This window comes from Sciurus vulgaris (genome assembly GCF_902686455.1).
Source record: "Sciurus vulgaris genome assembly, chromosome: X".
Taxonomy (NCBI): Eukaryota; Metazoa; Chordata; class Mammalia; order Rodentia; family Sciuridae; genus Sciurus; species Sciurus vulgaris.
Window position 1 is genome coordinate 74,554,169 of NC_136471.1, and position 26,026 is coordinate 74,580,194.

A 26,026-nucleotide genomic window follows, 5' to 3' on the forward strand; every position below is an offset into this window, starting at 1 on the left:
CTGTACATTTCAAAAAACTAGAAGACTTTAGAAAGTTTTCAATGTAAAGAAATGATAAATGTTGAAGAGATATGTTTAACCTGATTTAAACTTTATGCAATGTACACATGTATCAAAGATTACATGGTACTCCCATTAATATGTACAACTTTTATGTTTTTATGTATCAGTTAAAAATAAACTTAAAAAGAATAAATTCAGTTATTTGCAAGAATACAGATAGAGCTGGTGATCATTATGTTAAGTAAAATAAGCCAGGCACAGAAACACAAGTATCACATGATCTCACTCATATGTGGAATCTGATGTCATAGAAGTTGAGAATAGAATGGGTTTACAAAAAGCTAGAGAGAGTGGGCAGTATGAGCAGGCAAAGTTGGTCAATGGGTACTAAGGTACGGTTAGATATAAGTAAGAAGTTCTGGTGTGCACTAGAGATAGTAATACAAGGTACATTTCAAAAAGAAGGAAGTATTTTGAATGTTTTCACCATAAATAAATGATAATATTTGATACAGATATGTTTAACCTGGCTTAAATATTACGCATTATATATAGGTATTGACATATCACATGAAATCCCACTAATATGTACAACTTTTCTTTTATGTATCAGTTAAAATAAACTTAAAAGATAAGGACTAAACAAGAAAAGTATAGAGGGTGCTGAAGAAATTAAGAATTGAACTACCATTGATACAGCAATCCCTATTCTGTATACATACCAAAAGGAAATGAAACCATTACCTTGTAAAGTTATATGCACTCCCATGTTCATTGCAGCATTGTCTGCAATAGCTGAGATATGGAAACAATTGAGATGTCCATTAACAAATGAATGGCTAAAGAAAATAGGAGACCCAGAGGTGGGCACAGTGTCACACGCCTATAATCCCAAAGAACTACTAAGGCTAAGGCAGGAGGATCACAAGTTTGAGGCAAGCCTGGTCAACTTAGTGAGATGCTGTCTCAAAAACATAAAAAGGGCTGGGATATAGCTCAGTGGTAGAAGGCCCCTTGGTTCAATATACCATACTGTGCCAAAAAAAAAAAAAAAAAATCCTGGATGCTGCCATTTGTCACAGCATGGAGGAAACTGTGTTAAATGAAATAAGCCACACCAGAAAGAAAAATCCTGAAAGATCTTACTTATATGCAGATACACACACACAAAGACTCTTAAAAATAAAAGGTCAAATACCTAGAAACAGAGTAAAACAGTGGTTACCAGGGGAGGGATGGAGAGGAACTGGAGTGGTGTTAGTCAAGGGATACTAACTTGCAGCTACGTAAGATGAGTAAATCTAGAGATCTAATATGCAGTAGGAGGACTATAGATTTTAAAAATTTGCTAAAAGATGTTAGTGCTTTTGCCACCCACAAAGGAGGTAAATATGGAAAGTGATATATATGTTAAGTATGTTAAGTCACTTACTTAGAATAATCATTTCACTATGGATATGTATTTCAAAGGTCATGTTGTACAACTGAAATATATACAACAATAAAAAGAAACTGCAGAAAGCCCAGTAACACCTACTTGCATTTGCTCACTCTTTTCATTTATCCTCTGTCATCCTCTACTGGCATTGAATCACCCCAATAAAGTATTGCCAATATATTTTTTACTTATTCTTAACTGTTCTAACAGATAACATTTTATAAATCACTATTCTCACAAAATTTATAAGATAAAAGAATAAGAAATTATTCTGACTACAAAAATGTTAATATATATACAATACAAAAAGGTCTAAGTTGTGAAATTAAGGACAGACAGCGTGTAGAGGACAGAAGTTACAGTCCAGAGCTCTTGTATAAGATTGAAGAAAAGTTGTTATACTAAAATATCCTGTTAAAGGATGTTTTATGAAAGTCTTATATCACAATGAAATTAACTATAGATGATACACAAAAGAAAGAATAAAATACAGGGGCATAGTTGAACAGGAGGAATAACTTCTAATGTTCTACAGCACAATAGAATAACTACAGTTGACAACAATTGTTTCAAAATAACTACCAAAGAGGATTTTGAATATTTTTTTTTTTTTTTTTGGTGCTGGCGATCAAACCCAGGGCCTTATGCTTATAAGGCAAGTACTCTACCAACTGAGCTATCTCCCCAGCCCCCAGGATTTTGAATATTCCCAACACAAAGAAATGATAAATGTCTGAGGTGATAAATATGCCAATTACCTTGATCTGATCTCTGATCTTTACATGTTATATACATGTTTTGAAATGTCACCATACCCCATAAATAGGTACAATTACTATGTGTTGATTAAAAATAATATCCTCTTGGCTGGGCATGGTGGTGCACACCTTTAATCCTAGAAGCTTGGGAGGCTGAGGCAAGAGGATCAAGAGTTCCAAGCCAACCTTAGCAACTTAGTGAGGCCCTAAGCAACTCAGTGAGACCCTGTCTCTAAATAAAATACAAAAAAGGGCTGAGGATATGTATGGTTCAGTGGTTGAAAGCCCCTGGGTTCAATTCCTAGTACCAAATAATAATAATAGTAATATCTTCTTTGAAAAAGGAAAAAAATCAAAACATAACTATAAAACTAACACATCACAAAGGAAAACAGGAGAGGAAAAGAACAAAAACTAGAAGACAGAAAATAAAATGAACAAAAAGGCAATAGTAAATCCTTCCCTAACAATAATTACTTTAAACATGAATGAATTAAACTCCCCAATAAAAAGATATAGAGTAAGTGGAAAAAAAGAAAAAAATAAGGTCCAGCTCTATGGTTTCTAATATACTCATTTTAGATTTAAGGATACACGTAGTCTGAAAGTGAAGGGATGCAAAAAGATATGACATGCAAACAATAAGTAAAAGAGAGCAGGGACAGCTATATTTATAGAGGGTTTAAATATATTTTAGATCTACTCTAAGATTTTACCTGACTCTAGTCAGAATGCCAATTATCAAGAATACAAGCAATAATAAGTGTTGACGAAGATGTGGGGGAAAAGGTACACTCATACATTGCTGATGGAACTGCAGATTGGCATAACCACTTTGGAAAGCAGTATGGAGATTCCTAAGAAAACTTGAAATGGAACCACCATTCGACCCAGCTCTCCCACTCCTCGGTTTATACCCGAAGGACTTAAAATCAGCACACTACAGTAATGTAGCCACATCGATGTTTATTGCAGCTCAATTCACAATAGCTAAACTATGGGACAAACCTAGATGCCCTTCAACAGATGAATGGATAAAGAAAATGGAATATTACTCAGTCTTAAGGAAGAATGAAATTAGGGCATTTTCAGGTAAATAGATGAAACTAGAGAATATCATGCTAAGTCAAACAAGTCAATCCCCAAAAATCAAAGGCCAAATGTTTTCTCTGATAAGCAGATGCTGATCCACAGTGGGGGAGGGAGGATAGGGAAGAATGCAGGAACTTTGGATTAAGCAGAGGGGAGTGAGGGGAGTTGGGTGGTGGGGATGGGAAGGATGTAGAATGAGACAGACATTATTACCCTATATATATGTACAAAAAAAATTTTGTAATAAAAAATTTAAAAATAAATAAATAAATTTTAGGTCAATAACTATCTTAAGAGACAAAGTGGATCATTACATAATGATAAAATAGGTATATTAATTAGGAAGATTTAACAGTTGTAAATATATGTGCAGCCAACACTGATACATCAAAATACATAAAGCAAACAGTGTTTGAAATAATAACAGTAAAAATATATTCAATGATTACAGCTACTATATCAATTAAATGAATGACAGCAATGATATATGCGATGAGAGGGAGAAACCACACACATTTTTAAATTATAAGGTGCTTTCATGACCCCTGAAGCCATGTAGTTTTTTTTTGAAAGTGGATTTGGATTATTTGTAAAAGTGTATTGTGAATCTTAGGGTAATCACTAGAAAAAGTAATAAAATAAGTACAACTGCTCTGCCTGGGAGAAAAATCTACTGGTTAGAAGAAAATATTTGCAAATGACATATCAGAAAAAGAATTATCCAAATGCAAAATTAATTCATTAACTCAACAATAAAAACATGAACCAGATTAAAATCTAGTAAAATACTTGGACACCTCACCAAAAAAAAAAAAAAAAAAAAAAAAATACAGATAGCAAATACGCATGTGAAAAGATGATCAAAATCTTTTGTCATTAGGAAATTACAAATTAAAACAACAATAAGGCATCAGTATATCTATGTTCTAATAGGTCAAAATCCAAATGATGAGGAGGATGCAGACAGGTTTTTGTATACCAATATTCCTAGCAGTATTATTCACAATAGCCAAAATATGGAAATAACCCAAATACCCATCAATGGATAAATGGTAAACAAAATGTGATATATATTTATGTATATACACACATACATACAGATGATGGAACAATATTTAGTTTTAAGAAGGAATGACACTTGATACTTTACAATATAGATAAACCTTATAGACTTTATGATAAGTAAAATAATCCAGATGCAAGAAGGCAATATCATATGATTCAATCTGTATGGTATACCTAGAATTTTCAGGTTCACAGAGACAGAAAGCAGAATAGTCATTACTACTTGTTGAACGAAGGATAAAATTGGGAGTTACTGCTTAGTGGGCAGAGTTTCAGTTTAGGATAATGGAAAAGTTCTGGAGATGGATTATGATAGTTACAAAGCAGTTTGAATGTATTTAGCAGCACTGAACTGTGTGGTTTGAAATGGTTAAAATGATAAGATTCAAGATACGTATATTTTGGGTGGGGATATAGCTCAGCTGGTAGAGTGCCTGCCTCGCAAGCAAAAGGCACGTATATTTCATAATAACAAAAGAAAGTACAGATAGCCCAAGCTCCGACAAGTAACATTTTCTTTTTTTCCCTTAAAAATATTTAAAATTATTACTTTGTTACAGGATCTAAACTAACAGGAATAAAATCAAAATTGACATAAAAGAAAGGCTGTGAGATTTGATACCCAGATAAACTGTTATAAGAAAATGTATGTGGATGGTTGTTCAGTGTTGTATAAATTTTTATATTCCACTTATAAAACTTATGTTATATGGTATAATTAATAATTTGCATGGTTAAACTCACAAAATAATTTGCATGGATAAACTCACAGTAGTAATATGTCATGGTTGTTCTAATTTCAATATGAATGATAAAGATGCTATATAAGCCAATACTAAATGTGTGACATTTGGGCAAGAGAAATAAATTTTAAAGAGTGGCCCAAAATATACGATATTGCAAGTATACTTGGGACACATTCCGTAGAATCATAATTTTATAACAGGTAGAGACTATTGGATTCCCTTTTATATGACAATAAATTAAAATACAGGTATGTTTATTGGGCACCAATAATAAATGCCATATATTCCATTGTTAAAAATTCTACTGCTCCCTCTCTCACCCTTCATTTGCAGTTTTTCAGTTCTTTATCCCTTCTCTTTTCTCTCAGTGTTAATGAGATTCCAGTGTTTACTTTTAAAATTGGGAGCTCTTATTGATAATAGGAGAAATCCCAGAAAGATTAAGAAGGATAAAACAGTCTCTACTTCCACAAAGCTTCAAAACAGTAGTGCCCACACTGGGTCATAAAGTTACTTTTGATAAAGTGGTGAGTAGAAAAGATTTACTGAAGTATCAACTTTTCATTCTGTCCACTGTGGATACTTCTGAAAATATATAATCCTGTTCAATTTTATGTAATTATAAAATAGACATTGGTGTATTTTTCCAAATAATTTTTTCCAAAGACTTTTTTTTTTTTGCAGCAATGAGGATTGAACCCAGAGCCTCGTGCATGTTAGGCAAGTACTCTACCACTGAGCCACATCCCCATAGAACTGTTACTTTTACAAAGAATTTCAAAAATAAGTGCACATCAGATTATTGCTGTATTTCATAATACATAAATTATAACTTACAATTCTGTTTGAGTATTTAAGTAACAAATTGTCTTATAATAATATTTAAGTGGCTTTATCTGATTTTGGATTTGTGTCAATACTAATGTGGCTTCTTGGTTAAGCCAAAAAAAATAGCTCTAGCATTTTCTTTTCCTTTTATGTGAAAACATAATTCTATTACTTAAAATCTTACTCTAACAGGAGCTTTTGATATTCACTGACTCACTGAAATTAATAGGCAAGTTAACATAGAATTGAAGGTGGTCAAAGGATACAAATTTTTAGTTAGGATTTTTCTTATTTATGTATTTATTTACTGGACTTCATGATGAGTACAGTTAATAACTATATATTGTATATCTGAAAACTACTGTGATTTTTAAGTGCTCTCAACAAAAAAAAATGAATATCCATTTGACAATATTACATTGTATACCATAAACAGGTATAATTTTTATTGCCAATTAAAATAATTTTTAAGAGAAAATGTCAATAAAAAGATTATTTCATTAAGTTGTTATGTTCTAATAATTTTCATTAGAAACAGATTAGTGAATACACGGCATATGTTAGGTCACATCTGTCAAACATCTACTTAGTCATTTTAATTAGTTAATTAGAGCCAAATGGCTATATTGGAGCCAAGTTAATGGCTATATTGTTTCATCTACTGTAATCCGCTGTCTTTTCAGACTAAAATAAATCAGGGAAGTTGTATTTGAGATAGTGATGATACCGGTACCCAAATGGTGAGAACTTTTACCTTCAATTCCATTTGCAATATACAATTTCTATTTTTAGTGGAGTACACAATTCTTTCACTGTTCAGATGGCCACAATAACTAAAATGATATTTAGTGAGATGAGATTTTTTTTAATGTATAATGAATTATTTATTTTGGGACCTTTATATTTAATAATTTTATATCACAGTTGACCATAGATAATTAAAACCAAGAACTTCAAAATGAAGGATAAAGGAGAAACTATTGCAATTCTTAACAAGGGCTCTCTTTCAACCAAAGCTAATCAGGTTCAAATTTTTTCTTAATAATAAGAGTTTAAATAATGAAGTCTAAAAATATAAATATTTATCTGGCAAGTAGTCATTTTGACCAGGGAGGCAGAACCAACATAGTATTTTTCATTCATCAATAAAAATATAATGAAATACTAATTATAAAATAGTTGAATATTAATAAAATATAATAAATAATCTATCAACTTGCAGTCTTTTTAAAAATAATTTTCACAATACCTTTATTCTATTTATTTATTTTTATGTGGTGTTGAGGATTGAACCCAGGGCCTCACATGTGGTAGGCAAGTGCTCTACCACTGAGCTACAGCACCAGCCCTCAACTTGCAGTCTTTATCCCCATTTCTAGATTCACTTAAAGCAGGGTGGGACACATTTGCAGTGATTTTTTTTTCAGCTCTTTGACATGACCTAAGTATCTGAAGACTTTTTTTGTTTTTGTTTTTGTTGCAGTGCTGGGGATCGAACCCAGGGCTTTGTGCTTGCAAGGCAAGCACTCTACTGACTGAGCTATCTCCCCAGCCCATCTGAAGACTTTTTAAGAGCTAGAATAAATATAAGCCTATACTATGGGAAATGCTTACTAAAAATGCAATTCATCTCATATAAGGAAAATGTCAATATGAAGCAAGCAGGAGAAACTCAAAGAAGTCCACTGATCTTCAGGGTCTGGAGGCAAACGTTGGCCTTAGAATAATCGGTAGTATGCTAATTTCAACCCCAGGAATTTCCAGAAGTACAATGAGTTCTGGAATCAACAGAATGAAAAATTCTGTCATATTTATGCCCAATTTATAAATACTGTGACTGAATCTTACTAGGGTTAGGCAGGCTAAGGATGGGTACTTGCATCTCTTCATTCCATGAATAACTACCTATGACTTTAGCTTGTTTCACCTAGAAAAAAACTGTACCAGTAATCAGCAATAATGTTAATGTTTCCTCCTCTATTAATTAGGACTTCACAGATTCAGAGAGGGCCTCATGGACTCTCTGATAGGACCCATTTCTAGTCCCTATTCCACAGCCAACCAAAAATACCAAAAGTTTGGAGTCATGCAAGGAGTCAAAAACTGTATATTTTACCCTTGCTAAAATTTTTTATCTGAAGTATTCCAAACTTAATAGATACACGGTTTTAAAAATTTGCAGAGCAAAAATAAGTTAACTAAAATTTAATGTTTTTTTTTTCAGCTGGGAATAGTGGTGCATACCTGTAATCCCAGCAGCTAAGGCAGGAGGGATAGCAAGGTCAAGACCAGCCTCGGCAATTCAGTGATGCCCTAAGCAACTTAGCAGAACCTTGTCTCAAAATAAAAAATAAAAAATATGGCTCACTGGTAAAATGCCCCTGGGTCAATCTTTATATGTATGTATAAATAAATGAATAAATAAATAAATAAAATTTAATGTTTTTATTCATATGATTATAAAATAATACACAAACATAATGCAAAGACTAATAATAACCTGGACCTGAACACTAATTTGAGCAAAAACCTGGGATTTATAAAAAATGCAGCTAGGGCTGGGGATATAGCTTAGTTGGTAGAGTGCTTACCTGTCAAGCACAAGGCCCTGAGTTCAATCCCCAGCACCACAAAAAAAAAAAAATGAAGTTAAAGTATGCTACAAGTCTCATCTTATATTGGGAAATACTTAAGAGATAATCATTTTATTCTGGAGATGGGTACAGGAATATAACTTTAAAGAAAACAGAAGCAAATATAATAAATTCCGAACAAAACAGGAAAAAAGAAAAGCACAGAAACTGTAAGTTTATTCCAATAAATTCGAATCCAGAAGACAAGTGGAAAAGGAAAAATATTTAGAAAGCACAATAAATTAAAAATATTTAATGGGGCAACAGGACTATGATCAAACCTATCAGTGATAACACAAAATGTAACTGAGATAAATTTCCCTTATTTTTCACCTACATGAATGATTGATTTATACATTAAACTCCTTGGAATGAATCTGTGTGTGTAAATGTGGAAACAAAGACAAACTTCTTCTGACAGGGCTAAAACACTGTCTGCCTATTTAGAAGAACAATTTCTAAAGCATAATAACTTAGAAATAATAAAAATGATAAATACATACCAGGCAAGTGCAAACAGAAAGTAGAGGTAGCAATATGAATATCTGAATGTTAGAAAAATAATTCCTTTTTTATGTGGTGCTGGGTATTGAACCCAGGGCCTTGTACATGCTAGGGTAGCACTCTACTACCACTGAGTTACACCTTAGATAAACCTCCTAGAAAAACAACTGGCAAAAACATACTTCTAAAGGTGTTCATTTTATATTGATATAGTTTATTTTTTAACTAGGTGCAGTATTACTCAGTGGATAAGAGAATAGACCCTAAAGCCAGACTTACGGAATCAAATCTTGGCATTGTCACAAGCCAGGTGTATATCCTTATTCTCAGGTAACTATCTTAACTTCTCTGTGCCTCAGTTTCTTCATCTATAAAATGGGGCTTAATGAAGTACTCATGTCACAGGATTTTCTGAAAATGGAATAAGTTATCTCTAAAGCACCTAGAACACATATTTAGCCCCATATAAGGGCTTATTAAAGTGTATTCATAAACAGTATGAGCCAAGCTGGGAGGTGATGGATGCCTGTAATCCCAGTGACTCAGGAGGCTGAGGCAGGAGGATTGCAAGTTCAAGGTCAGCTACAGTAATTTAGGGAGGCCCTAAGTAATTTAGTGAAACCCTGTTTCAAATTTTTAAAAAAGGGGGGCTGGGGATAAGTCTAAGGCTCAGGAGTAAAGTGACCCTGGGTTCAAACCCCAGCACCAAAAGAAAAAACAAACAAATAAACAAACAAAAATACAGTATAAGTCACAAGGAAGAAATATCAATATTGGATTTTTATGTGCCAGAAATGTATCAGTAATATACCTGTACACAATTTTCCTCAATATATGTTGCTGTAAAGAATCATTTTACGTACAAATTCTGGGAAAACCCCATGGCTCCACTCTGTGTTGTTAATTTTACCTGTTTATGTTCTTCTTCATGACATAGTTCCTCCACATTCCATCTTCAACATAGTATTCAGACTTTGTCCAGAAAAAAACAAAAACCAGGCTGCTCCCTTCTTCTTCCTAGACTGTGAAATATATTGCAGATTAAATGATTCACTGTCTCCAACAATTTATCACATAGAAATAAAGGACAAAACCCCCTCTCTGACCTCTATCAGTTAGAAAAATAAGGTAAAATTGACAAAATAAGTACCATTATGAGAAACTTAAAAAAAACTTGAATTTGTTATGTGTATACCAAAAAAATGAATAAACATATGGGGGTTCAGATTAATGTAATTCACACACCTAATTTAATGCATATACAGCAAATGTTCTATTCAACATTTTCTATATCTTTCAAACATTTTCTGGACATTTATAGAACAGCTCATCTATTAGATGGCAGAGCAAAGCCTCACAAAATACCCAAAAACTGATACAGGATAACAAAACAATAAATAATACAAATGACATAACAACACACTGATTTTAAATCCCAGATGAACATTAAGTAAAACTTCTCAATTCTTTTTCTTTTCAGTGCTGGGGATTGAACCCATGGCCTTGTGCTTGAGAGGTAGAGGCAAGCATTCTACCAACTGAGCTATATCCCCAGCCCTCAATTCTTTATTCAAATAAATCAAACCTATAATTGTAAAAAATAAGGCTGGGGATATAGCTTAGAGGTAGAACACTTGCCTAGCATGTGTGAGGCCCTGGGTTCTATCCCCAGTACTGAAAAAAAAAAACTAAAATTGTAAAATATAATAATGGTAAAAACACTACAAGATTCTAAGTATCTTCTAAGACTGATCACTTCTCTTTTACTGTTAATATCACAGACTAAAACACTATCATCTCTGTCTTCTGCAATAGCCTCGCTGCTTACCTATCTTGGTCCTTCTCCAGTTCATTTTCACCAAAGTGGCCTTCTTAGTGTCACACAAAAATGTCAGGCATTCTCCTACCTCAGGGCCTTTGAGCTTCCTCTTCTATGGGATACTCTTCTGATGTATGGATGATGAGCCACCCTATCATAGCCTGCAGTCTGTCTATATTGCCACCTTGGTGCTTTTGATTCTTCTTTTTTTGGTACTGGGGATTGAACTGAGGGGCACTTTACCACGAGCTATATTCCCAGCCCTTTTTATTTTATTTTTTTTTATTTTGAGGCAAGGTCTTGTCAAGTTGCCTAGGCTGGCCTCGAATTTGCAATCATCCTGCCAGTCTTCCAAGTTTATGGTATTACAGGCATATACCACCATGCCCCAGAGGTTGATTCTTCTTGCTCTGCTTGTTCAGTATTACATTTTTCCATAGCGGCAAGCATTTAACTTACTACTTGTTCATATACGTAACCTACTAATCTTATTCATTCTGTCTCTTCATACTAAAATGCAGGCTCCATAAGGGAAGAAACTCTTGTTTAGTTCAGTGATCTAACCCAAGGGTCTTGCACATCATAGTCATTCAATGTTCTGAATGAGTGAAAAAAAAATTTTTTTAATGGTCATGCATAGTAATTGTTAGAGAAGATTTTTGTAGCCATGTTTGGGCCTTTTATGAGATACTCAGTAGTAATAATAACTATATAAATGGGGCAGAAATGGTCATGACAACAACAATAATTATATAAGGGCATTCCATGAAGTGGTAGAGAGCAATGCCTATAGAAAACAACTTTAAGGCCCTTTAGGAGAAATGTGAACCAACTTAGAACTCTAAGAAGAAGAGGACAGGTTTAGGGTAGGAGGATTGTCAGAGTCCCAGAAACTTGACTGATGGGGATCTCAGAGTCAATGATTATTGTAATTTTTCATGTGTAAAATTAGTTGTACTTCCCTGTTGTTATATTTCAGGCTAGATAATTTAAGGTTACATAATCAATGTCTACTAAACTTAGAAAAGAAAGGTGGAAAGAGAAAAATCCCAAAACATTCTATGGATTTTGTTATATCTATGGTTAGAAATTAATTTATCTTGAAAAAATGAGATCACATCATAATTACTCTCATAATAAAAAAGATTACACCACCTTTCACATATAAAACAACACTTGATAGTAAGATGAAACTTCTAATCATTACTATTATTGACATTGAACGTGTGCTCTGAAATGTTTCTTTCTTTCAATATTGGTAATTGCCTGTACTAGTGGCCCTAATCTAGCCATAGTTATAGCAATAATTTGATAAAAACTATTTATCTTTGGATAGTTAACTACTGCAAATCTCATTTAAAAACTATAATTAAATTCATACATTCAGGCACTCTAAAATGTCATTTAAAGTTCACTATACCAACACAATTTCAAATATTCCAAAAAGGGACAAATGATCGAATGGTAACATCATGGTATATGATTGCTTATGTTATTCTTTGAAAAAGAATATACATATTTCTCTTCTTAAATTTAAAATAGTTACATTTGTAGTTTGTCTCGTGTAGAAGGCTTGAAAATTGAACAAGCTTTTTCTCACATGAGAGTGAGAAACAGTAACAGGAATTTAGAAAATTTTACTTTGCTGAATGAGATATGTTAAAACTATAAAGTATATAGAATATCTTTTTTGTTTCCTAAAGTATTTGAGTAAAATATGTTTTACTTACACTTTTTCAGAGATTGTGGGTATATCCATAATGAGTTAAGGATCAGGAAAGGGATCACAAGGTGAAAATATACTTGGGAGTTATTCCCAACCAACTTGGTAAAGTATATCCTCCAGGTCAAAACCGATGGCTCACTACCTATTTCAGGAAATAAAGATTTATTTGAATAAACCCATGGTTTTATATTGGTTATATACATATATTTTTTTAGATGTTGATAGACCTTTATTTTACTTATTTATTTATATGTGGTGCTGAGAATCGAACCCACTGACTCACACATGCTAGGCAAGAACTCTACAACTGAGCCACAACCCCAGCCCCCGAATATACCCATGTTTGACACATTAATTTACATGGCATCTATGGATGCTTTTGTACAGAGTCTGCTATAATATGCTTCAACATTAGGTAGATTTGAATAATTCGAACAAAGACCCCATGGCCCACAAAGCCTGAAGTATTTGCTATCTGTCCCTTACCAGAAAGTTTACTGACCCCTTTGCTAGATGACAAATGAGGCCTTAAGAATGGATGATATCATTCTGAAAAAATCCATACAGAGAAAAAGGGAAGGTATAAAAGGGAAATAAGAGTCCCTAGAAAAGTATCCTATAGGAGAAAAAGAGTAGCTAGTAAGAAGACTGAATTGTGTCAATGAAATATCACAACGTGGCATCATCTTTTGTGAGCTGCTGGTGTCTTCCCAGTTAAAGCTGAAGCATATCACAGCAAAAAGTTACTATGATACAAATAAAACAATAAATAGATGAGCTGCAAGCTAATTGAGAGCTAAAGTCATGACATTTGTTTCTAGACTTTTAGTCTTTAGAACATCTTTTTGTTCAATAGGATTGGAGATTTATTTAAAATCTGAACATTACTACTATCACAATAGAAGAGAATTACATTTCTGCCTATGGTGCTTATGTTGCTATATATCATTTATCTACAAAATGAAAAAAAAGAAAATAGCTGGGCACAGTGGTACACGACTATAATCCCAGCAGCTCAGGAGGCTGAGACAAGAGGATTGTGAGTTCAAAGCCCGCCTTGGCAAAAGCGAGGTGCTAAGAAACTCAGTGAGACCCTGTCTCTAAATAAAATACAAAATAGGGCTGAGGATGTGGCTCAGTGGTCGAGTACCACTGAGTTCAATCCTGAGACCCTGTCTCTAAATAAAATACAAAATAGGGCTGAGGATGTGGCTCAGTGGTCGAGTACCACTGAGTTCAATCCCTGGTACAAAGTGGTGGGGGGGTGGACAGCTTCAATGAATATTTTCTAAAGCATATATTTGGGAGTGACATTGGCAATATGGCTGAATAGGACTTTCCAGTGCTTGTCCCCTCAGAAACTTGAACTATCCACATGCAAAAATGCCTTCACAAGAACTCAGGAATCCAGGCAAGAGCTTAGAAGCACCTGGATATAGACTGGAAATAAGAAAACACACATTGAAAATTGTAGGAAGGACAGTTCAACATTACCTGTGTATCACTCCTCTCTACACCCCAGGTAGCACAGTATAGAGATCCTCTGTATTGGAGGAGGGTGAATTGAGCACCCAATTTGGCTGTGTACCACAGCACCAGGCCCATAACAATGAAATCCAAAGGCAGGTAGACTCCTGCAGCCCCAAATTTGGATGGGTGCCCATGGACCCAGCCTCCAGGTCTGCCCCACTACCAACCACAGACCCTGCAGATCCACATTCCAGACCCACCTGAGGTTCCAGTCCAGGCCTAGCATTCAGGCCTATAGCCCAGACTCCCAACCAGGATCAATAGACCCAGACTCCAGGACTGTACCAACACCAAATCAGATACCAAAGGCCCAGGGTGTAGACAAGTTCCTGTGCCAGGCAAACCCCCATGGCCCAAACTTCAGGCCCACCCCAATATCAGGCCAGCCCTTGCAGTCACAGACTCCAGACTAGCCTAGGTGTCTGGCATTTTCAAAACCAGGATTTGCTGCAGATACTAGTCCCCACTTCTACAGAATCCAGGCCAGCACCCAGGTCCCCATACTCCAGAGAACTCAGGGTCCAGGTTGCTCCAGCAGACCCAAGGACCAAGTCAGCCCCAATAGTCCCTGATGTCCAGTTTGTTTCCATGGACTCAGGTTTTTGGACTGCCCTACAAACCCAGCTTCTTGACCCACCCCAGATCTAGGCTGGCTCCCACAGACTCAGGCTCCAAACCAGGCCCAACAGATCTAGGCCCCTGGTAAACACCCAAAGACTCAGCCTTGGAGCAAGTCCCTGCAATCAAGTACCAGGCCAATACCCACAGACCAGGCTCTAGACCAGCCATCAAGGACCCAGGTCTCAGGCTATGCAGTATCAAGGCTGGCCCCAAGGTCCAGGTCCATCCCAGTAGTCCTGGTGCCAGGCTGGCTACCACAGACCCAGACTCTAGGACTACTCCAACCCTGCCACTGCAAATTCAAGATCCAGGCCTGCTCCAGCACCAGACTGACTTCAGTGGACTCAGGCTCTAGGCTTGCTCCTGTTGACCCAAGCAACAGGCCTAACAAAACCAACAAAAACTTAGTCTGCTTAAATTATCACCGAGCTCTGGAAATTTTAAACAATGTTAATGATAAAATACCCCTTCCCAGAAAAATCTTTTCTTGGTCCAAGTTCTAAATAATTTATGAAGTTATTGTTCAGTGTTATTCATATATATAAGCTTCAAATTAGCATATTTTCATTAATAAGAATTGCATTGTGCATACAGGTAAATTTAGAGAACTCCCAGTTAACCAATAAAACCCAACACACAGGCTCAGCTAAAGGAGTTTCTTCAGAGAGTAAATCCAAAATCATTCAAGCTCACTTCAGGTGCAGTTCATTTCTCCAATCCTTTAACACAACGTATCCCTGTGTTTAAACTATAGTTTCAAAATAAACAACAAGAGTACAGTGAATGTTTCTGTTTTGGGGGAAGGGCTCAGCATGCCTCCTTTATTAATTTTTTATTGCTACTATAACAAGTTACCACATATTTAATGGCTTAAAACTTAAAAGTGGCTGTGGTTTTCCCTTCTGCAAATGCAATAATTAGTCTGTATCCTACTGGAAAAAAAAAACAGTCCTAAATTTCATTTGGAAGAATAAGAGACCAACAGCCAAAGCAATCCTAAGTAAGAATAATGTTGAAGGTATTACAATACCCGATCTCAAATCATATTACAGAGCTATAGTAACAAGAACAACATGGTACTGGCATCAAAATAGACATGAAGACCAATGGAATATAAGACACAGACAAACCCACATACCTAGTCATCTGATACTTGACAAAGGTGTCAAAAATATGTGTTGCAGAAAAGATAGCCTTTTAAACAGTGTTGCAAAAACTGGATATCCATATACAGAAGAAAGAAACTAAATCCCTACCTCTCAACCTGCACAAAAGTCAAATCAAAATGGATCAAAAACTTAGGGATTAAGACCAAAAATTTTGTAACTGCTAGAAGAAAACATAGGGTCAACAACATTCCACCATATTGGTAATTTCCTCGACAAGACCCCTAAAGCTAAAGAAATAAAACCAAGAATCAATAAGTAGGATGGCATCAAACATAACAGCTTCTGCAAGGAAATGATTAAGAATGTGAGACAGCCTACAGAACGGAAGAAAATCTTTGCCAGCTGCTCCTGACATGGGATTAACATCCAGAATATATAAAGAACTCAAAAAATTTAACACCAAAAAAACAAATAACCCAATCAACAAATGGGTAAAAAAACTAATCAGACATTTCTCAAAAGAAGAAACACAAATGGTCAACAAAGATATGAAAAAAGTTCAGTATCTCTAGCTATCAGGGAAATGCAAACCAAAACTACACTAAGATTTCATCTTATTCCAGTCAGAATGGCAATGATCAAGAATGCAAACAATAATTAAAGCTGGTGAGGTTGTGTGGGGAAAGGCATACTTACACACTGTTGGTGGGACTGCAGACTAGTAAACCACTCTGGAAAGCAGTATGGAACTTCCTCAAAAAACTAGGAATGAAACCACCATATGACCAGCTATCCCACTCCTCTGTATTTATCCAAAAGAACTAAAATCAGCATACTACAGGGATGTAGCCACATCGGTGTTTGTAGCACCACAATTCACAATAACCAAGCTATGGAACCAACCTAAGTGCCCTTCAACAGATAAAGAAAATGTGAAACATATACATAATGGCATTTTACTCAGCCATAAAGAAGAATGAAATAATTTCATTTGCCAGTAAATGGATGAAAATGGAGAAAATCATGCTAAATGAAATAAGCCACACTCAGAAAGGGTTGAGTGTTCTCTCATACATGGAAGCCAGATCAAAATAAGGAAAACAAGGCAATGAGGGGGATCAGATATTATAAAGATCTAGATAAGATCAGTGGAGTAGCTGAAGGGAGGAGGAAAGGAAATGAGGAATGGATTTAACAAAATCATGTTATGTGTGTATCTAAATATACCACAGGGAATTCTACCTTTGTGTATATGTAGAAAGCACCAATCAAAAATAACTAAATAAATGAGTGAGAGAAAGATCAGTATAAGAAGGAGACCAGGGGGAGGGAGAGGGGGAGGGAAAAGGGGAGAACAGGGACTGAAATAGGGTAAATAAAATTCTATGCATGCGTTATTTGTCAAATAAGCCCAACTACTATATATAACTATAATGCTCTAATAAAAAATTAGTCTGAGTCCTTCTCCTACCTCCAAAAGATTACACACAGAGATAAGTAAATGGAAAGATAACACATTCTGAATAAAACACAGATACTTACATACTGTTAAGCCTGACTTCACATCTCCAAAATAATTCAGAACAAGGGCTTAAATCTCAAACTTCCTGGCCTCTAAGTACAATGCTCACTTACTAAAAACTCCTCTTCCTCCAGTTTCCAGTGACATGTTCCTCACTTCCTTCTGAGCCCTCACCAGCAGCATCCTTAAAGTTCATATTTCTGACAGTCTGTTCAAGGCAGTTTGGGCTTTCTCCATCATGCTACTTAAAATTTTTCCAGCTCTGCCCACTGCCTGATTCCAAAGCCAACTCCCACATTTTAGGTATTTGTTACTACAGCACTGCACTTTCAGTGCCAAAAAGTCTATAGTAGATTTCTAATGCTCTGTAAAAACAAAAATTACCAAATAATTAGTGGCATAAGAAAACACCCAATTTATTATCTCTTAGTCCCGTGGGCTAGGAGTCAGTTACAAGTTACCTGGGTCCTCTGCTCAGGGTCTCACACAGACAAAAAGTATCCATTCCATCTGAGGCTCAAGGTCTTTTACAAGCCCACTGATTGGCAGAATTTGGTCTTTACAAATGAGGAGTAAAATCCCAGTTTTCTTACTGGCTGTCAGTCAAGGAACATTCTCACCTCCTCGAGGGTCACCCTCAGGTCCTTGCCACATTGCCCCTTCCTCTCACAGCATAGCTGTTTGCTTCTACTAGGCCAAAATACATCTGCAGCTACTCGGCTCTTTTAAGGGATTCCTGATTAGGCCAGATCCCCCCAGAAAAACCTCAGTTTTAATGAACCTGAAATCAAATGATCAGCAACTTACATCACAGGAATGAAATTCCTTCATACTCATAAGTCTTGCCCATATTGAACAGGCAGAAATTATACAGGACACATATGCAGGGTGTGGGAATGTTCAGTTCATTGTAAGAATTTTACGCCATCAGAGCATCATTCCACCCCCTCCTTCCCCTCTAACCTGGGATGCTTCCTTGGATTCCTGGCGTCTCATAGTGCAGTTGAAGTGTTCTGTGTGTTTATTCTCCTTCCTTTCCCCAGTTTTCATCACCTACACCTGGACAGATGCTTTTGCTTTAAAGTAGTCTGACTTTCACTTGCATGTTCCTTGTTCTCTATAAAACTGATTGGAGAGAAGTCATTAAGCCAGTTATCCTTCTGGGAAGCAACCTGGAACAAGGCCACCAAAGGTACAACTGTCTGTGGCAATAATCTTTATAATTCCTCTTTTATTTTTCCTGAGGTAATGAATATGGACATGCATTCATAGATACTTAAAAGTGTATGGACTAGAGAAAATTAACACAGTAACAGGTTCTTAATAAGGTCTAGTATGATTTAACATTCTCTAACACCTTAAAAAGCATACATTTTTAGAAAATAAAAATTCTAACATGTTTTAAATACTTTTAAAAATTTGCCAGAGAATTCGCTACTGTAAACAATTGTTGCTGCTAGCTGTGTGCATCTCTAGTTCAGCTCTTACCTATGGTACAACTCATTGATTACCATCAATTTTTATTTTTCTCCTACATTCACTAGGGAAAAAGACTTTTTTTCCCCTTCCTTATCTGGTAAATCCTTCCTTGCATGATCACATTGTAGTTAAAACTTATAAATGCATTAACTGTATGTACTATAAACATTCTAGCTTCCTCCGATTTCAGCAGTCAAGTTCAGTATGTCTATGAGGACAGAATGAACCTTCATATGCACGTGAACTGAAGCACACATTCTGAAAAGTCATTAGATAAGAAGCAAATACCTTCCCCATATAGTCAGAGTCTATTTTTGGAATCTGACAAAACATCATTCAATGAATTTAACAAAATAATGTTACATAAATACATCACAGGGAATTCCACCTTTATGTATATATAGAAAGCACGAATTAAAAATAAACAAATGAGTAAAAAGATCAGTAGAGTAAAGGAAGGAGAATGGGGGGAAGGAGAAGGGGAGGGAAAAGGAGATAATGGAGACTAAAATGGAGTAAATCCAACTCAATCCATGTATGATTTTGTCAAAATGAATCCAACTACAATGTATAATTAAAATGATCTAATAAAAATTTCAAAAATATGATTGTGTTAACGTATGTGCTACAGTCCACAGCATTATAAAAGAGAAACGACTCTATCAGACTTTACACTTAATTATTATTATTACTATCTGCTAGCTTTCAGGTAACAATCTGACTATCAAAAGTACAAAGTACAGAAACAGGTCCAGGCTTTTGCTCCTCTACTACAAACAGGGTCATGTTCACGTCTGAAAGGTTCGGGCTGCTCCTATTCTCTCCACAGAGCACTTATCAGTATTTTTCAGATTTAATAAAGGAAATCAGACAGCTATAGTCAATTCAAGGGCAAGAGTCAATTCTCATATAAGGATTTCTGATCTCAATACCTGGTACAACTTAACAGGTTGAGAGAAGTTTATTACAGGAAACAATGAGAATAATTAAGAAATAGGCATAATTGTTTTATACAATACATGATGATGAGATTAGATACCTAAAAAATTTGAAGTATATAATTGTTTTAGACACTTTTAGAAGTCACAGATAATCCTAAGAACCAAAAGCAATTTATTCACAAAATTTCTTACTTGATCAGCAGTGAGAGCCAAGAAACAATATATCAACAATTAACAAAAACCTCACCAATAGTCTTTAAGTCAGTTCATACAAGGGAACAACAAGAGTAGCTCTTGACTATGGGACTAGGAAGATGTCCTTCTGAGAATCCTTCAATTTCACAAGGACATACATTTAACCAAAGGGGTCTGTGCAAGTAGCACTGTGACACTTATAGGCTCAGTTGAGTGGCAGCCTCTAGAGTGCCGTTCCCTGTCTACCTTACACAGATACTTCACCACTTTTGTTTATCATTCTGTCAGCTTCTTTCTCTTTTTCTCCTCCTTTGTCAATGTTCCCTTTTTTTCCTCTGTTGACTCCTTCCTCTTTTTCTCCTCCACTCTCAGCTACTTTTTTGACTTTCTCTTCTCCTCCAACATCAACTCCTTTCTCTTTATTCTCTTCCCCATTGGTTCCTTTCTCTCCTTCTTTGTCCTGAACGCTGATGTAAACAGCTTTGTTATAGCCTTCCCGGTTCCGAGCAATTTCAATGGCAAAAAACTGGATCCTGGGGGCTGGAAGGTCAATAGAATTGATTATTGTCCTAGTCTCAGGTAATTTCCTAAACCTACTGGAAATCTACAGACACAACTGAATTAACATACAAGTCATAAGCTGCAGAGATCTTGAATTCTAATATTATACTAAGGAGAATGAAAATAATTAACTATCTCAAAGTGACTTTAAAAAACAGCAATGTGATCTTTAAATATATAACAAATCAGCCAGGCATGGTGGCTCGGGCATGTAATCCCAGTAACTCAGGAAGCTGAGGAAGGAGGTCAACCTTGGCAAGGTCAAGGGCAGCTCCTACAACTTAGCAAGACCCTGTCTCATAGTTAAAAATAGAAAGCACTGGGGAGGTAGTTCAGTGGTAAAGCACCCCTGAGTTCAAGCCCAGCATCACCACCCCCCAAAAAAAGTAATAACAAATGAGATGACTTCCAACCTAACTATACATGTCACTAATTCAGTAAAATCAGACTCCTCATCCTCCTTACACAGAAACAATTCCAGGGGCAAGAAACTCACCAAAGATGGTGTTCTCCTCAGTGTAGCCCTGAGAACAATCTAGTCGCAGCAAAGTACCATAGTTGAAGTCTTCTACGATTCCATCAAACTTCAAGCAGAATGGCCTCCACTTCTACAAAGGCATAATACAATGCCTTAGCTGACAAATGCAAAAGGCTGATACGCTCAGGCCAGGAGAGGGGCTTCCCAGGAAGGAAGTTATTTTACCAAAATGGAAGAGACCAAGACTGAGGTCATTGCTAGTTTCACAGTGAAATGAGGATCAAGTTCTGTGCTATTATGTTTTTACACTAGTATCTCCCTACATGGACAATATTTTAACCTAAAAAAAATCTAAATCCTATACTTCAGAATTAAAATGTGATTTCTTAAACTGGTTCTGTTTTGTTTTAAAGTTATTGGCTAGCTCAGGCAAAATATTCATCCTCACTAAAACACACGAGACAAAGAAGGCAGGAATTTGACTCAAGTCATAAAATTAGATTTTAAAAAAGAAGTCCATTAGTAGTAGTCATTTTCCAAAGATCAATAACAGCTTGCTAGGAGTTAAAAGTTCATTAGCCAAGGGCCCACTCTCAAGGAATATTTTTTCCTAATTATTAAGAGTATTGGTGCTGACAGTACAAGACAATCATATAAGCAATGAGAAATATAAGTTTCCCAGTTATCTATGACCTATAATCACACGAAAATAAACACTGAGAATCAAAACGCCTTCTGGGGGCTGGGATTATGGCTCAGTTGTAGAGCACTTGCCTAGCATGTGTGAGGAATTGGGTTCGATTCTCAGCATTGCATATAAATAAATAAATAAACCAGTAAATGAATGAATAAAATAAAGGTCCACACAACTAAAAAAATATTAAAAAAAAACTTCTGGTACCCTATCTGCCCTCCCCTCTCTAGGCCTTCTGGTCAAACTACCCACTTAAATAAATTTACTCCTTCTGCCCTGAAAGGACAGGGTTGGTGGAGATTTGAAATGTCCAAGCCAAAAAGAAAAACAAATGGATTCAATAAACAAAAAATTCATATGCCAAAAAAATTACTAATTTCATAATATACTTAGTTAATTATAACTACAAAAAAGTCCTGATCCTTTAGGTAATTTCCTTAAAACAAATTTTAAAAGAATAAAAACATACAATCAAAAATTACTAGTTAGGTTAACAGGACTGGGGTTGTGGCTCAGTGGTAGATCACTCACCTAGTATGGGTGAGGCACTGGGTTTGAGCCTCAGCACCACATAAAAATAAATAAAATAAAGATATTGTACCCATTTACAACTAAAACAACAATTACTATTAGGGAGGAGAAGGAAAGGGGAAATACTAGGAAATGACAATGGCCAAATTATATTGACATACTGTGTGCATATACAAATAAATAAATACAAATCCAACCATTATGTACAACTATTATGCACCACTAAAAAAATATGGAAAAAAATACTGGTTAGATGCTAGGCAATATTTTAAAAAGATGATTTTTACCTCCTTAGCTGATTCTGACTTGAGTTCTTCTGGGTCCAACACATCTACCCTGAGTTTCTCAAAATTTTCCCGGAACTCAGAGTAGATTTGGTCATCCACTTTGGTGAGTTTCAGGAACTGTGGATCAACTGATGAAATGAGCTACCAGATAGTAAAACAACAAACAGAAGTTAGTCTCAAAATTTACTACCTTCTCTTCACATCTACTCCCACCAGGAAACTCATGGTTCTCAGGGCAGAAGATTTCAGTAGGAAGTATTAAAACCTAGGTCTTGCATGAAATTATGACAAAGTTTTAAAGGGTATTATGGTCCCTTCCACCCATGTGGCAACTGGACCATTTGGTCCTAGTTTTACTTGGCTATCTCTGTTGGTGGGTTGTTTATTAATTCATAAAACATTTATGAAGTGCCTACTATGTATGGACCAAATACCCTTTTGTCAGGTAGCAACAAAAAACTACAGAGAAGCAAAACTTCTCATCATCAAAACAAATTCCTTTTATCCCCTTATCTCTGCAAGTAAGATACTTTTTTCAGCTAAGAAATAAAACTACCTCCAAAATATAACTGTTTATCTTGCTAAGCATACCAAGTACCATACACTACGATTACATAGTTAATTGTGCTTAATGATTGAAGGCAGACAACTCACCTTATAATAGACTTCAGCATGCTGCATTGCTCTCATGGCCCAAGCCATTTCAATATCAGGCTGCAAAGGAGTGAAGAATGCCAGGTCAGAATTCCCCCAATCCTGCTACTGGGTAACAAAGTAAGTCCATGGATGTCTCAAAAAGGCTACCAAAACTGGTAGTATAGACAAAGGATAAAAACTGTGTTAATGGATTTGGATGATCTGATAATTCTTTTGTCCTTATGACAACCTAAAGCAGCTACCTACACAATGCAAAAAACAATGAGCCACTGGCTATCTTTTCCCAGCTGCTAGTGAAACTGTAGATAAAACAGTAGATAATTCGGCTTCTCAAAACTGCATTAAATCACTGTAAAAGTTAAATAATATATCCACCTATATACTACTGGGTTGTTGGGAGAACAAAGATAACAAATGTGAAACTATTCACTTTTGAGTGTATACAGCATGTCATAATCATCATTTGTGTTTATCAGTCAGTTTCCCACCCTTTAACACCTAGAAATGAATCAGTATCAGGAAGCAGGCCAGACTATAAATAAGTCTAACCAAGCACCATCACATCCATGTACCTTATGGATTTCCATGTCTTAGACCATGAAGTTTGCCTACCTGCCAATCCATGTCTTTTGTCCATTTACACTTTGAGGATCCACTTCCAAATTCCACTTCCTCAGTGAAGTCTTCTACTGCCTCCATCCTTGGAGGTCTTTCCTTTAGCTAACCCTTTGGATCTTATGGCCTGGCCCATTCATCTAGTACACATTATATTCTTATTTAGGTGTTATTATTATTCTCACTGTCCTTTTGTCTTGTTTCTCAAAATACATCATATGTTTTCTCACAAGGGTCTAATCCAGTCACACCAGAAGCCAGAGCAACTTTGCTACACCATGGAATCACCAGGGGGCCTTTAAAAAAAACTTGATTCTTGGTTCCCACCCCCAAGACATTCTGATTTAGTTAATATGAACTGTAATGTGAACATCGAGATGTTTAAAAGCTTACCAGGTGATTCTACAATGTAGCAAAGTTAGTGAGCCACTTTCACAGACATTAGTTCTGTGTCTGCAAACCAAGATTAGAACAATCTGGAGGGTGTGGTTTGGGCAGATATGGGGAGGCTCTGGGTAAACGATCAGGGAAGGGGCTTAAAATTTAGGGGTAGGACTTGCAGATATCCCAGACTAGCTTGATGGGTGGAAGCTGTAGTTGAATCATACTCACATCGTTGCCATAAGATTCTGCTGGGAGAGAAAGAGCATGTGCCACGGACACCAGCTCCCCGGAAACCTGAGAAAGGAAAAAAAGCGGGGTAGGGGGAGAGTTCAAGGCTCGATTGGGCTCGACTTCTCTACTCACCCAACCCCAAAGCAGCATCTCACCGGTTCATCCATTCCGCTGGTAGCCTCCATGTTGCAGCGCAGAAAGCGTGCCTTCACCTTCCCGGAAGCGACTTTTTGGATGTTTCTTGCTCAGTTGGTTGTAAAGTGGAGGAGAGGGCGGGACCAGAGTCGTTCTCATCCATCTGCGCCTGTGTGTGCCGTCTGTAACCCGGAGGTAGTCACTAGCTCCGCCTCTCCTGCCCCGCGCAGGCTAGGAGATGGCAAGCTGTTCGCGCAGTCTAGTTTACTGAAAGCTCTGAGGCGAGGAACTAATCAGTAATTTCCGTGGTGATCCTGGAAAAAGACTGGATTAAAATAGCGCAGCTTTCGTGTCCCCAGTGTGCCATGTGCCTAGCAGAAATTAGAATCCACACTCTCCATTCATGCTCGAGTACACACCCAAGGAGTAAGTCACAGACAAGCTTGGTGCTGGGGGGTGGAATGCAGGGATGAAGAGTTTAGTCCAGGCTGTGGAAGAATTATGTGTACTGAAGGAACAGACCATGTAATAATAGTGTGGCATCATACGCTGTGGGAGCATGAATTGGGGGGGGTACCTAAGCTCAGTCATGACAGCCTTTGGCCAAGTAGGTGGGGGAAAACACTCCAGGCTGAGGAAGAGGCATATGCAAAGGTATTGATAAATAAAACACGTGATATCTTGCTGGGAATTGCAAAAACAGTATAGCTGGAACAACAATGCAGCCAGGGCCTTTGTGATGAAAATTGGAATTTTTCAATTAATAGATTAATAGTCAATAAATAATAATTTGGAAATTTTAAGCAACTTGATGGACAAACTTAATTTAAGGAGATATACTTAACCCTGAACCCAACAATTATATAATAAACATTATTTTCAAGCATCCATGAACACTTAAAATAATTACATTATAATATGTGATAAAGTACATCCCAGAAAGTAATAAAAAGTCCAATTCATACTGACAGGTTACAAGCCACTCTTGGTGTGAAGTCAGGATGTAAACAGGAAAGTAAACTTGACTAAGCTTGAAATTTGTCACCAAAAGATGGGAGGGAAAAAAACTAGGGCTATGATCAGAAATTTTGTGAGAAAGTAGTCCATGAAAGCAAAAAATCTGATTAACAAAATGTAACAAGTAACAGGCAAAAGAGATGGCTTGTGCCATCTTGGTGAAGCAGTTACATGTGAGCAGTGATCATATTCTAGGACTTTTTGTGATCAGAGGACGTACAACAGTTATGTGGGGTGCCATTCTGGCCAACATGACCCTGTTGTTACAGGAGTTCACATGGTAACTCAAATATCCTTGAAACTTTTTTCCATATTGGAGTGTAATAGCCAACAGGGGTTGACATTATGACACAGATGCCACCAGAACCCCTCCCTTTCACATTCACTAGTTGCCATAAGTCCCTCTTAAATTGTGTCATGACCAGAA

At 36.3% G+C, this 26,026-nt stretch overlaps 1 protein-coding gene across 10 annotated transcripts in view; it reads right to left on the reverse strand.

The window, feature by feature from the left end:
* PBDC1 (polysaccharide biosynthesis domain containing 1) overlaps positions 1 to 24,745 on the reverse strand; it is a 101,588-nt gene extending 76,843 nt beyond the window's left edge. For 4 of the 10 annotated variants that reach the window (XR_013761003.1, XR_013761004.1, XR_013761005.1 and 1 more), the window contains exons 1-9: positions 24,445 to 24,653; positions 23,215 to 23,274; positions 22,561 to 22,701; positions 21,067 to 21,178; positions 18,358 to 18,519; positions 17,856 to 18,175; positions 17,508 to 17,759; positions 12,617 to 12,754; positions 9,978 to 10,089 (exon numbers count right to left, since the gene is read on the reverse strand). Coding sequence is in view for 2 of the 10 variants with exons in the window: in XM_079123094.1 (XP_078979220.1) it covers positions 20,257 to 20,549; positions 21,067 to 21,178; positions 22,561 to 22,701; positions 23,215 to 23,274; positions 24,445 to 24,597 (759 nt within the window). In the remaining 8 variants the exon portion in view is untranslated. Of the gene's footprint in view, positions 1 to 7,491; positions 10,090 to 12,616; positions 12,755 to 17,507; positions 17,760 to 17,855; positions 18,176 to 18,357; positions 18,520 to 19,481; positions 20,550 to 21,066; positions 21,179 to 22,560; positions 22,702 to 23,214; positions 23,275 to 24,444 lie in introns of those variants that run through there. The other 6 variants (XR_013761009.1, XR_013761010.1, XR_013761008.1 and 3 more) reach the window with 6 other exon arrangements.
* Positions 24,746 to 26,026: the final 1,281 nt, after the last annotated feature.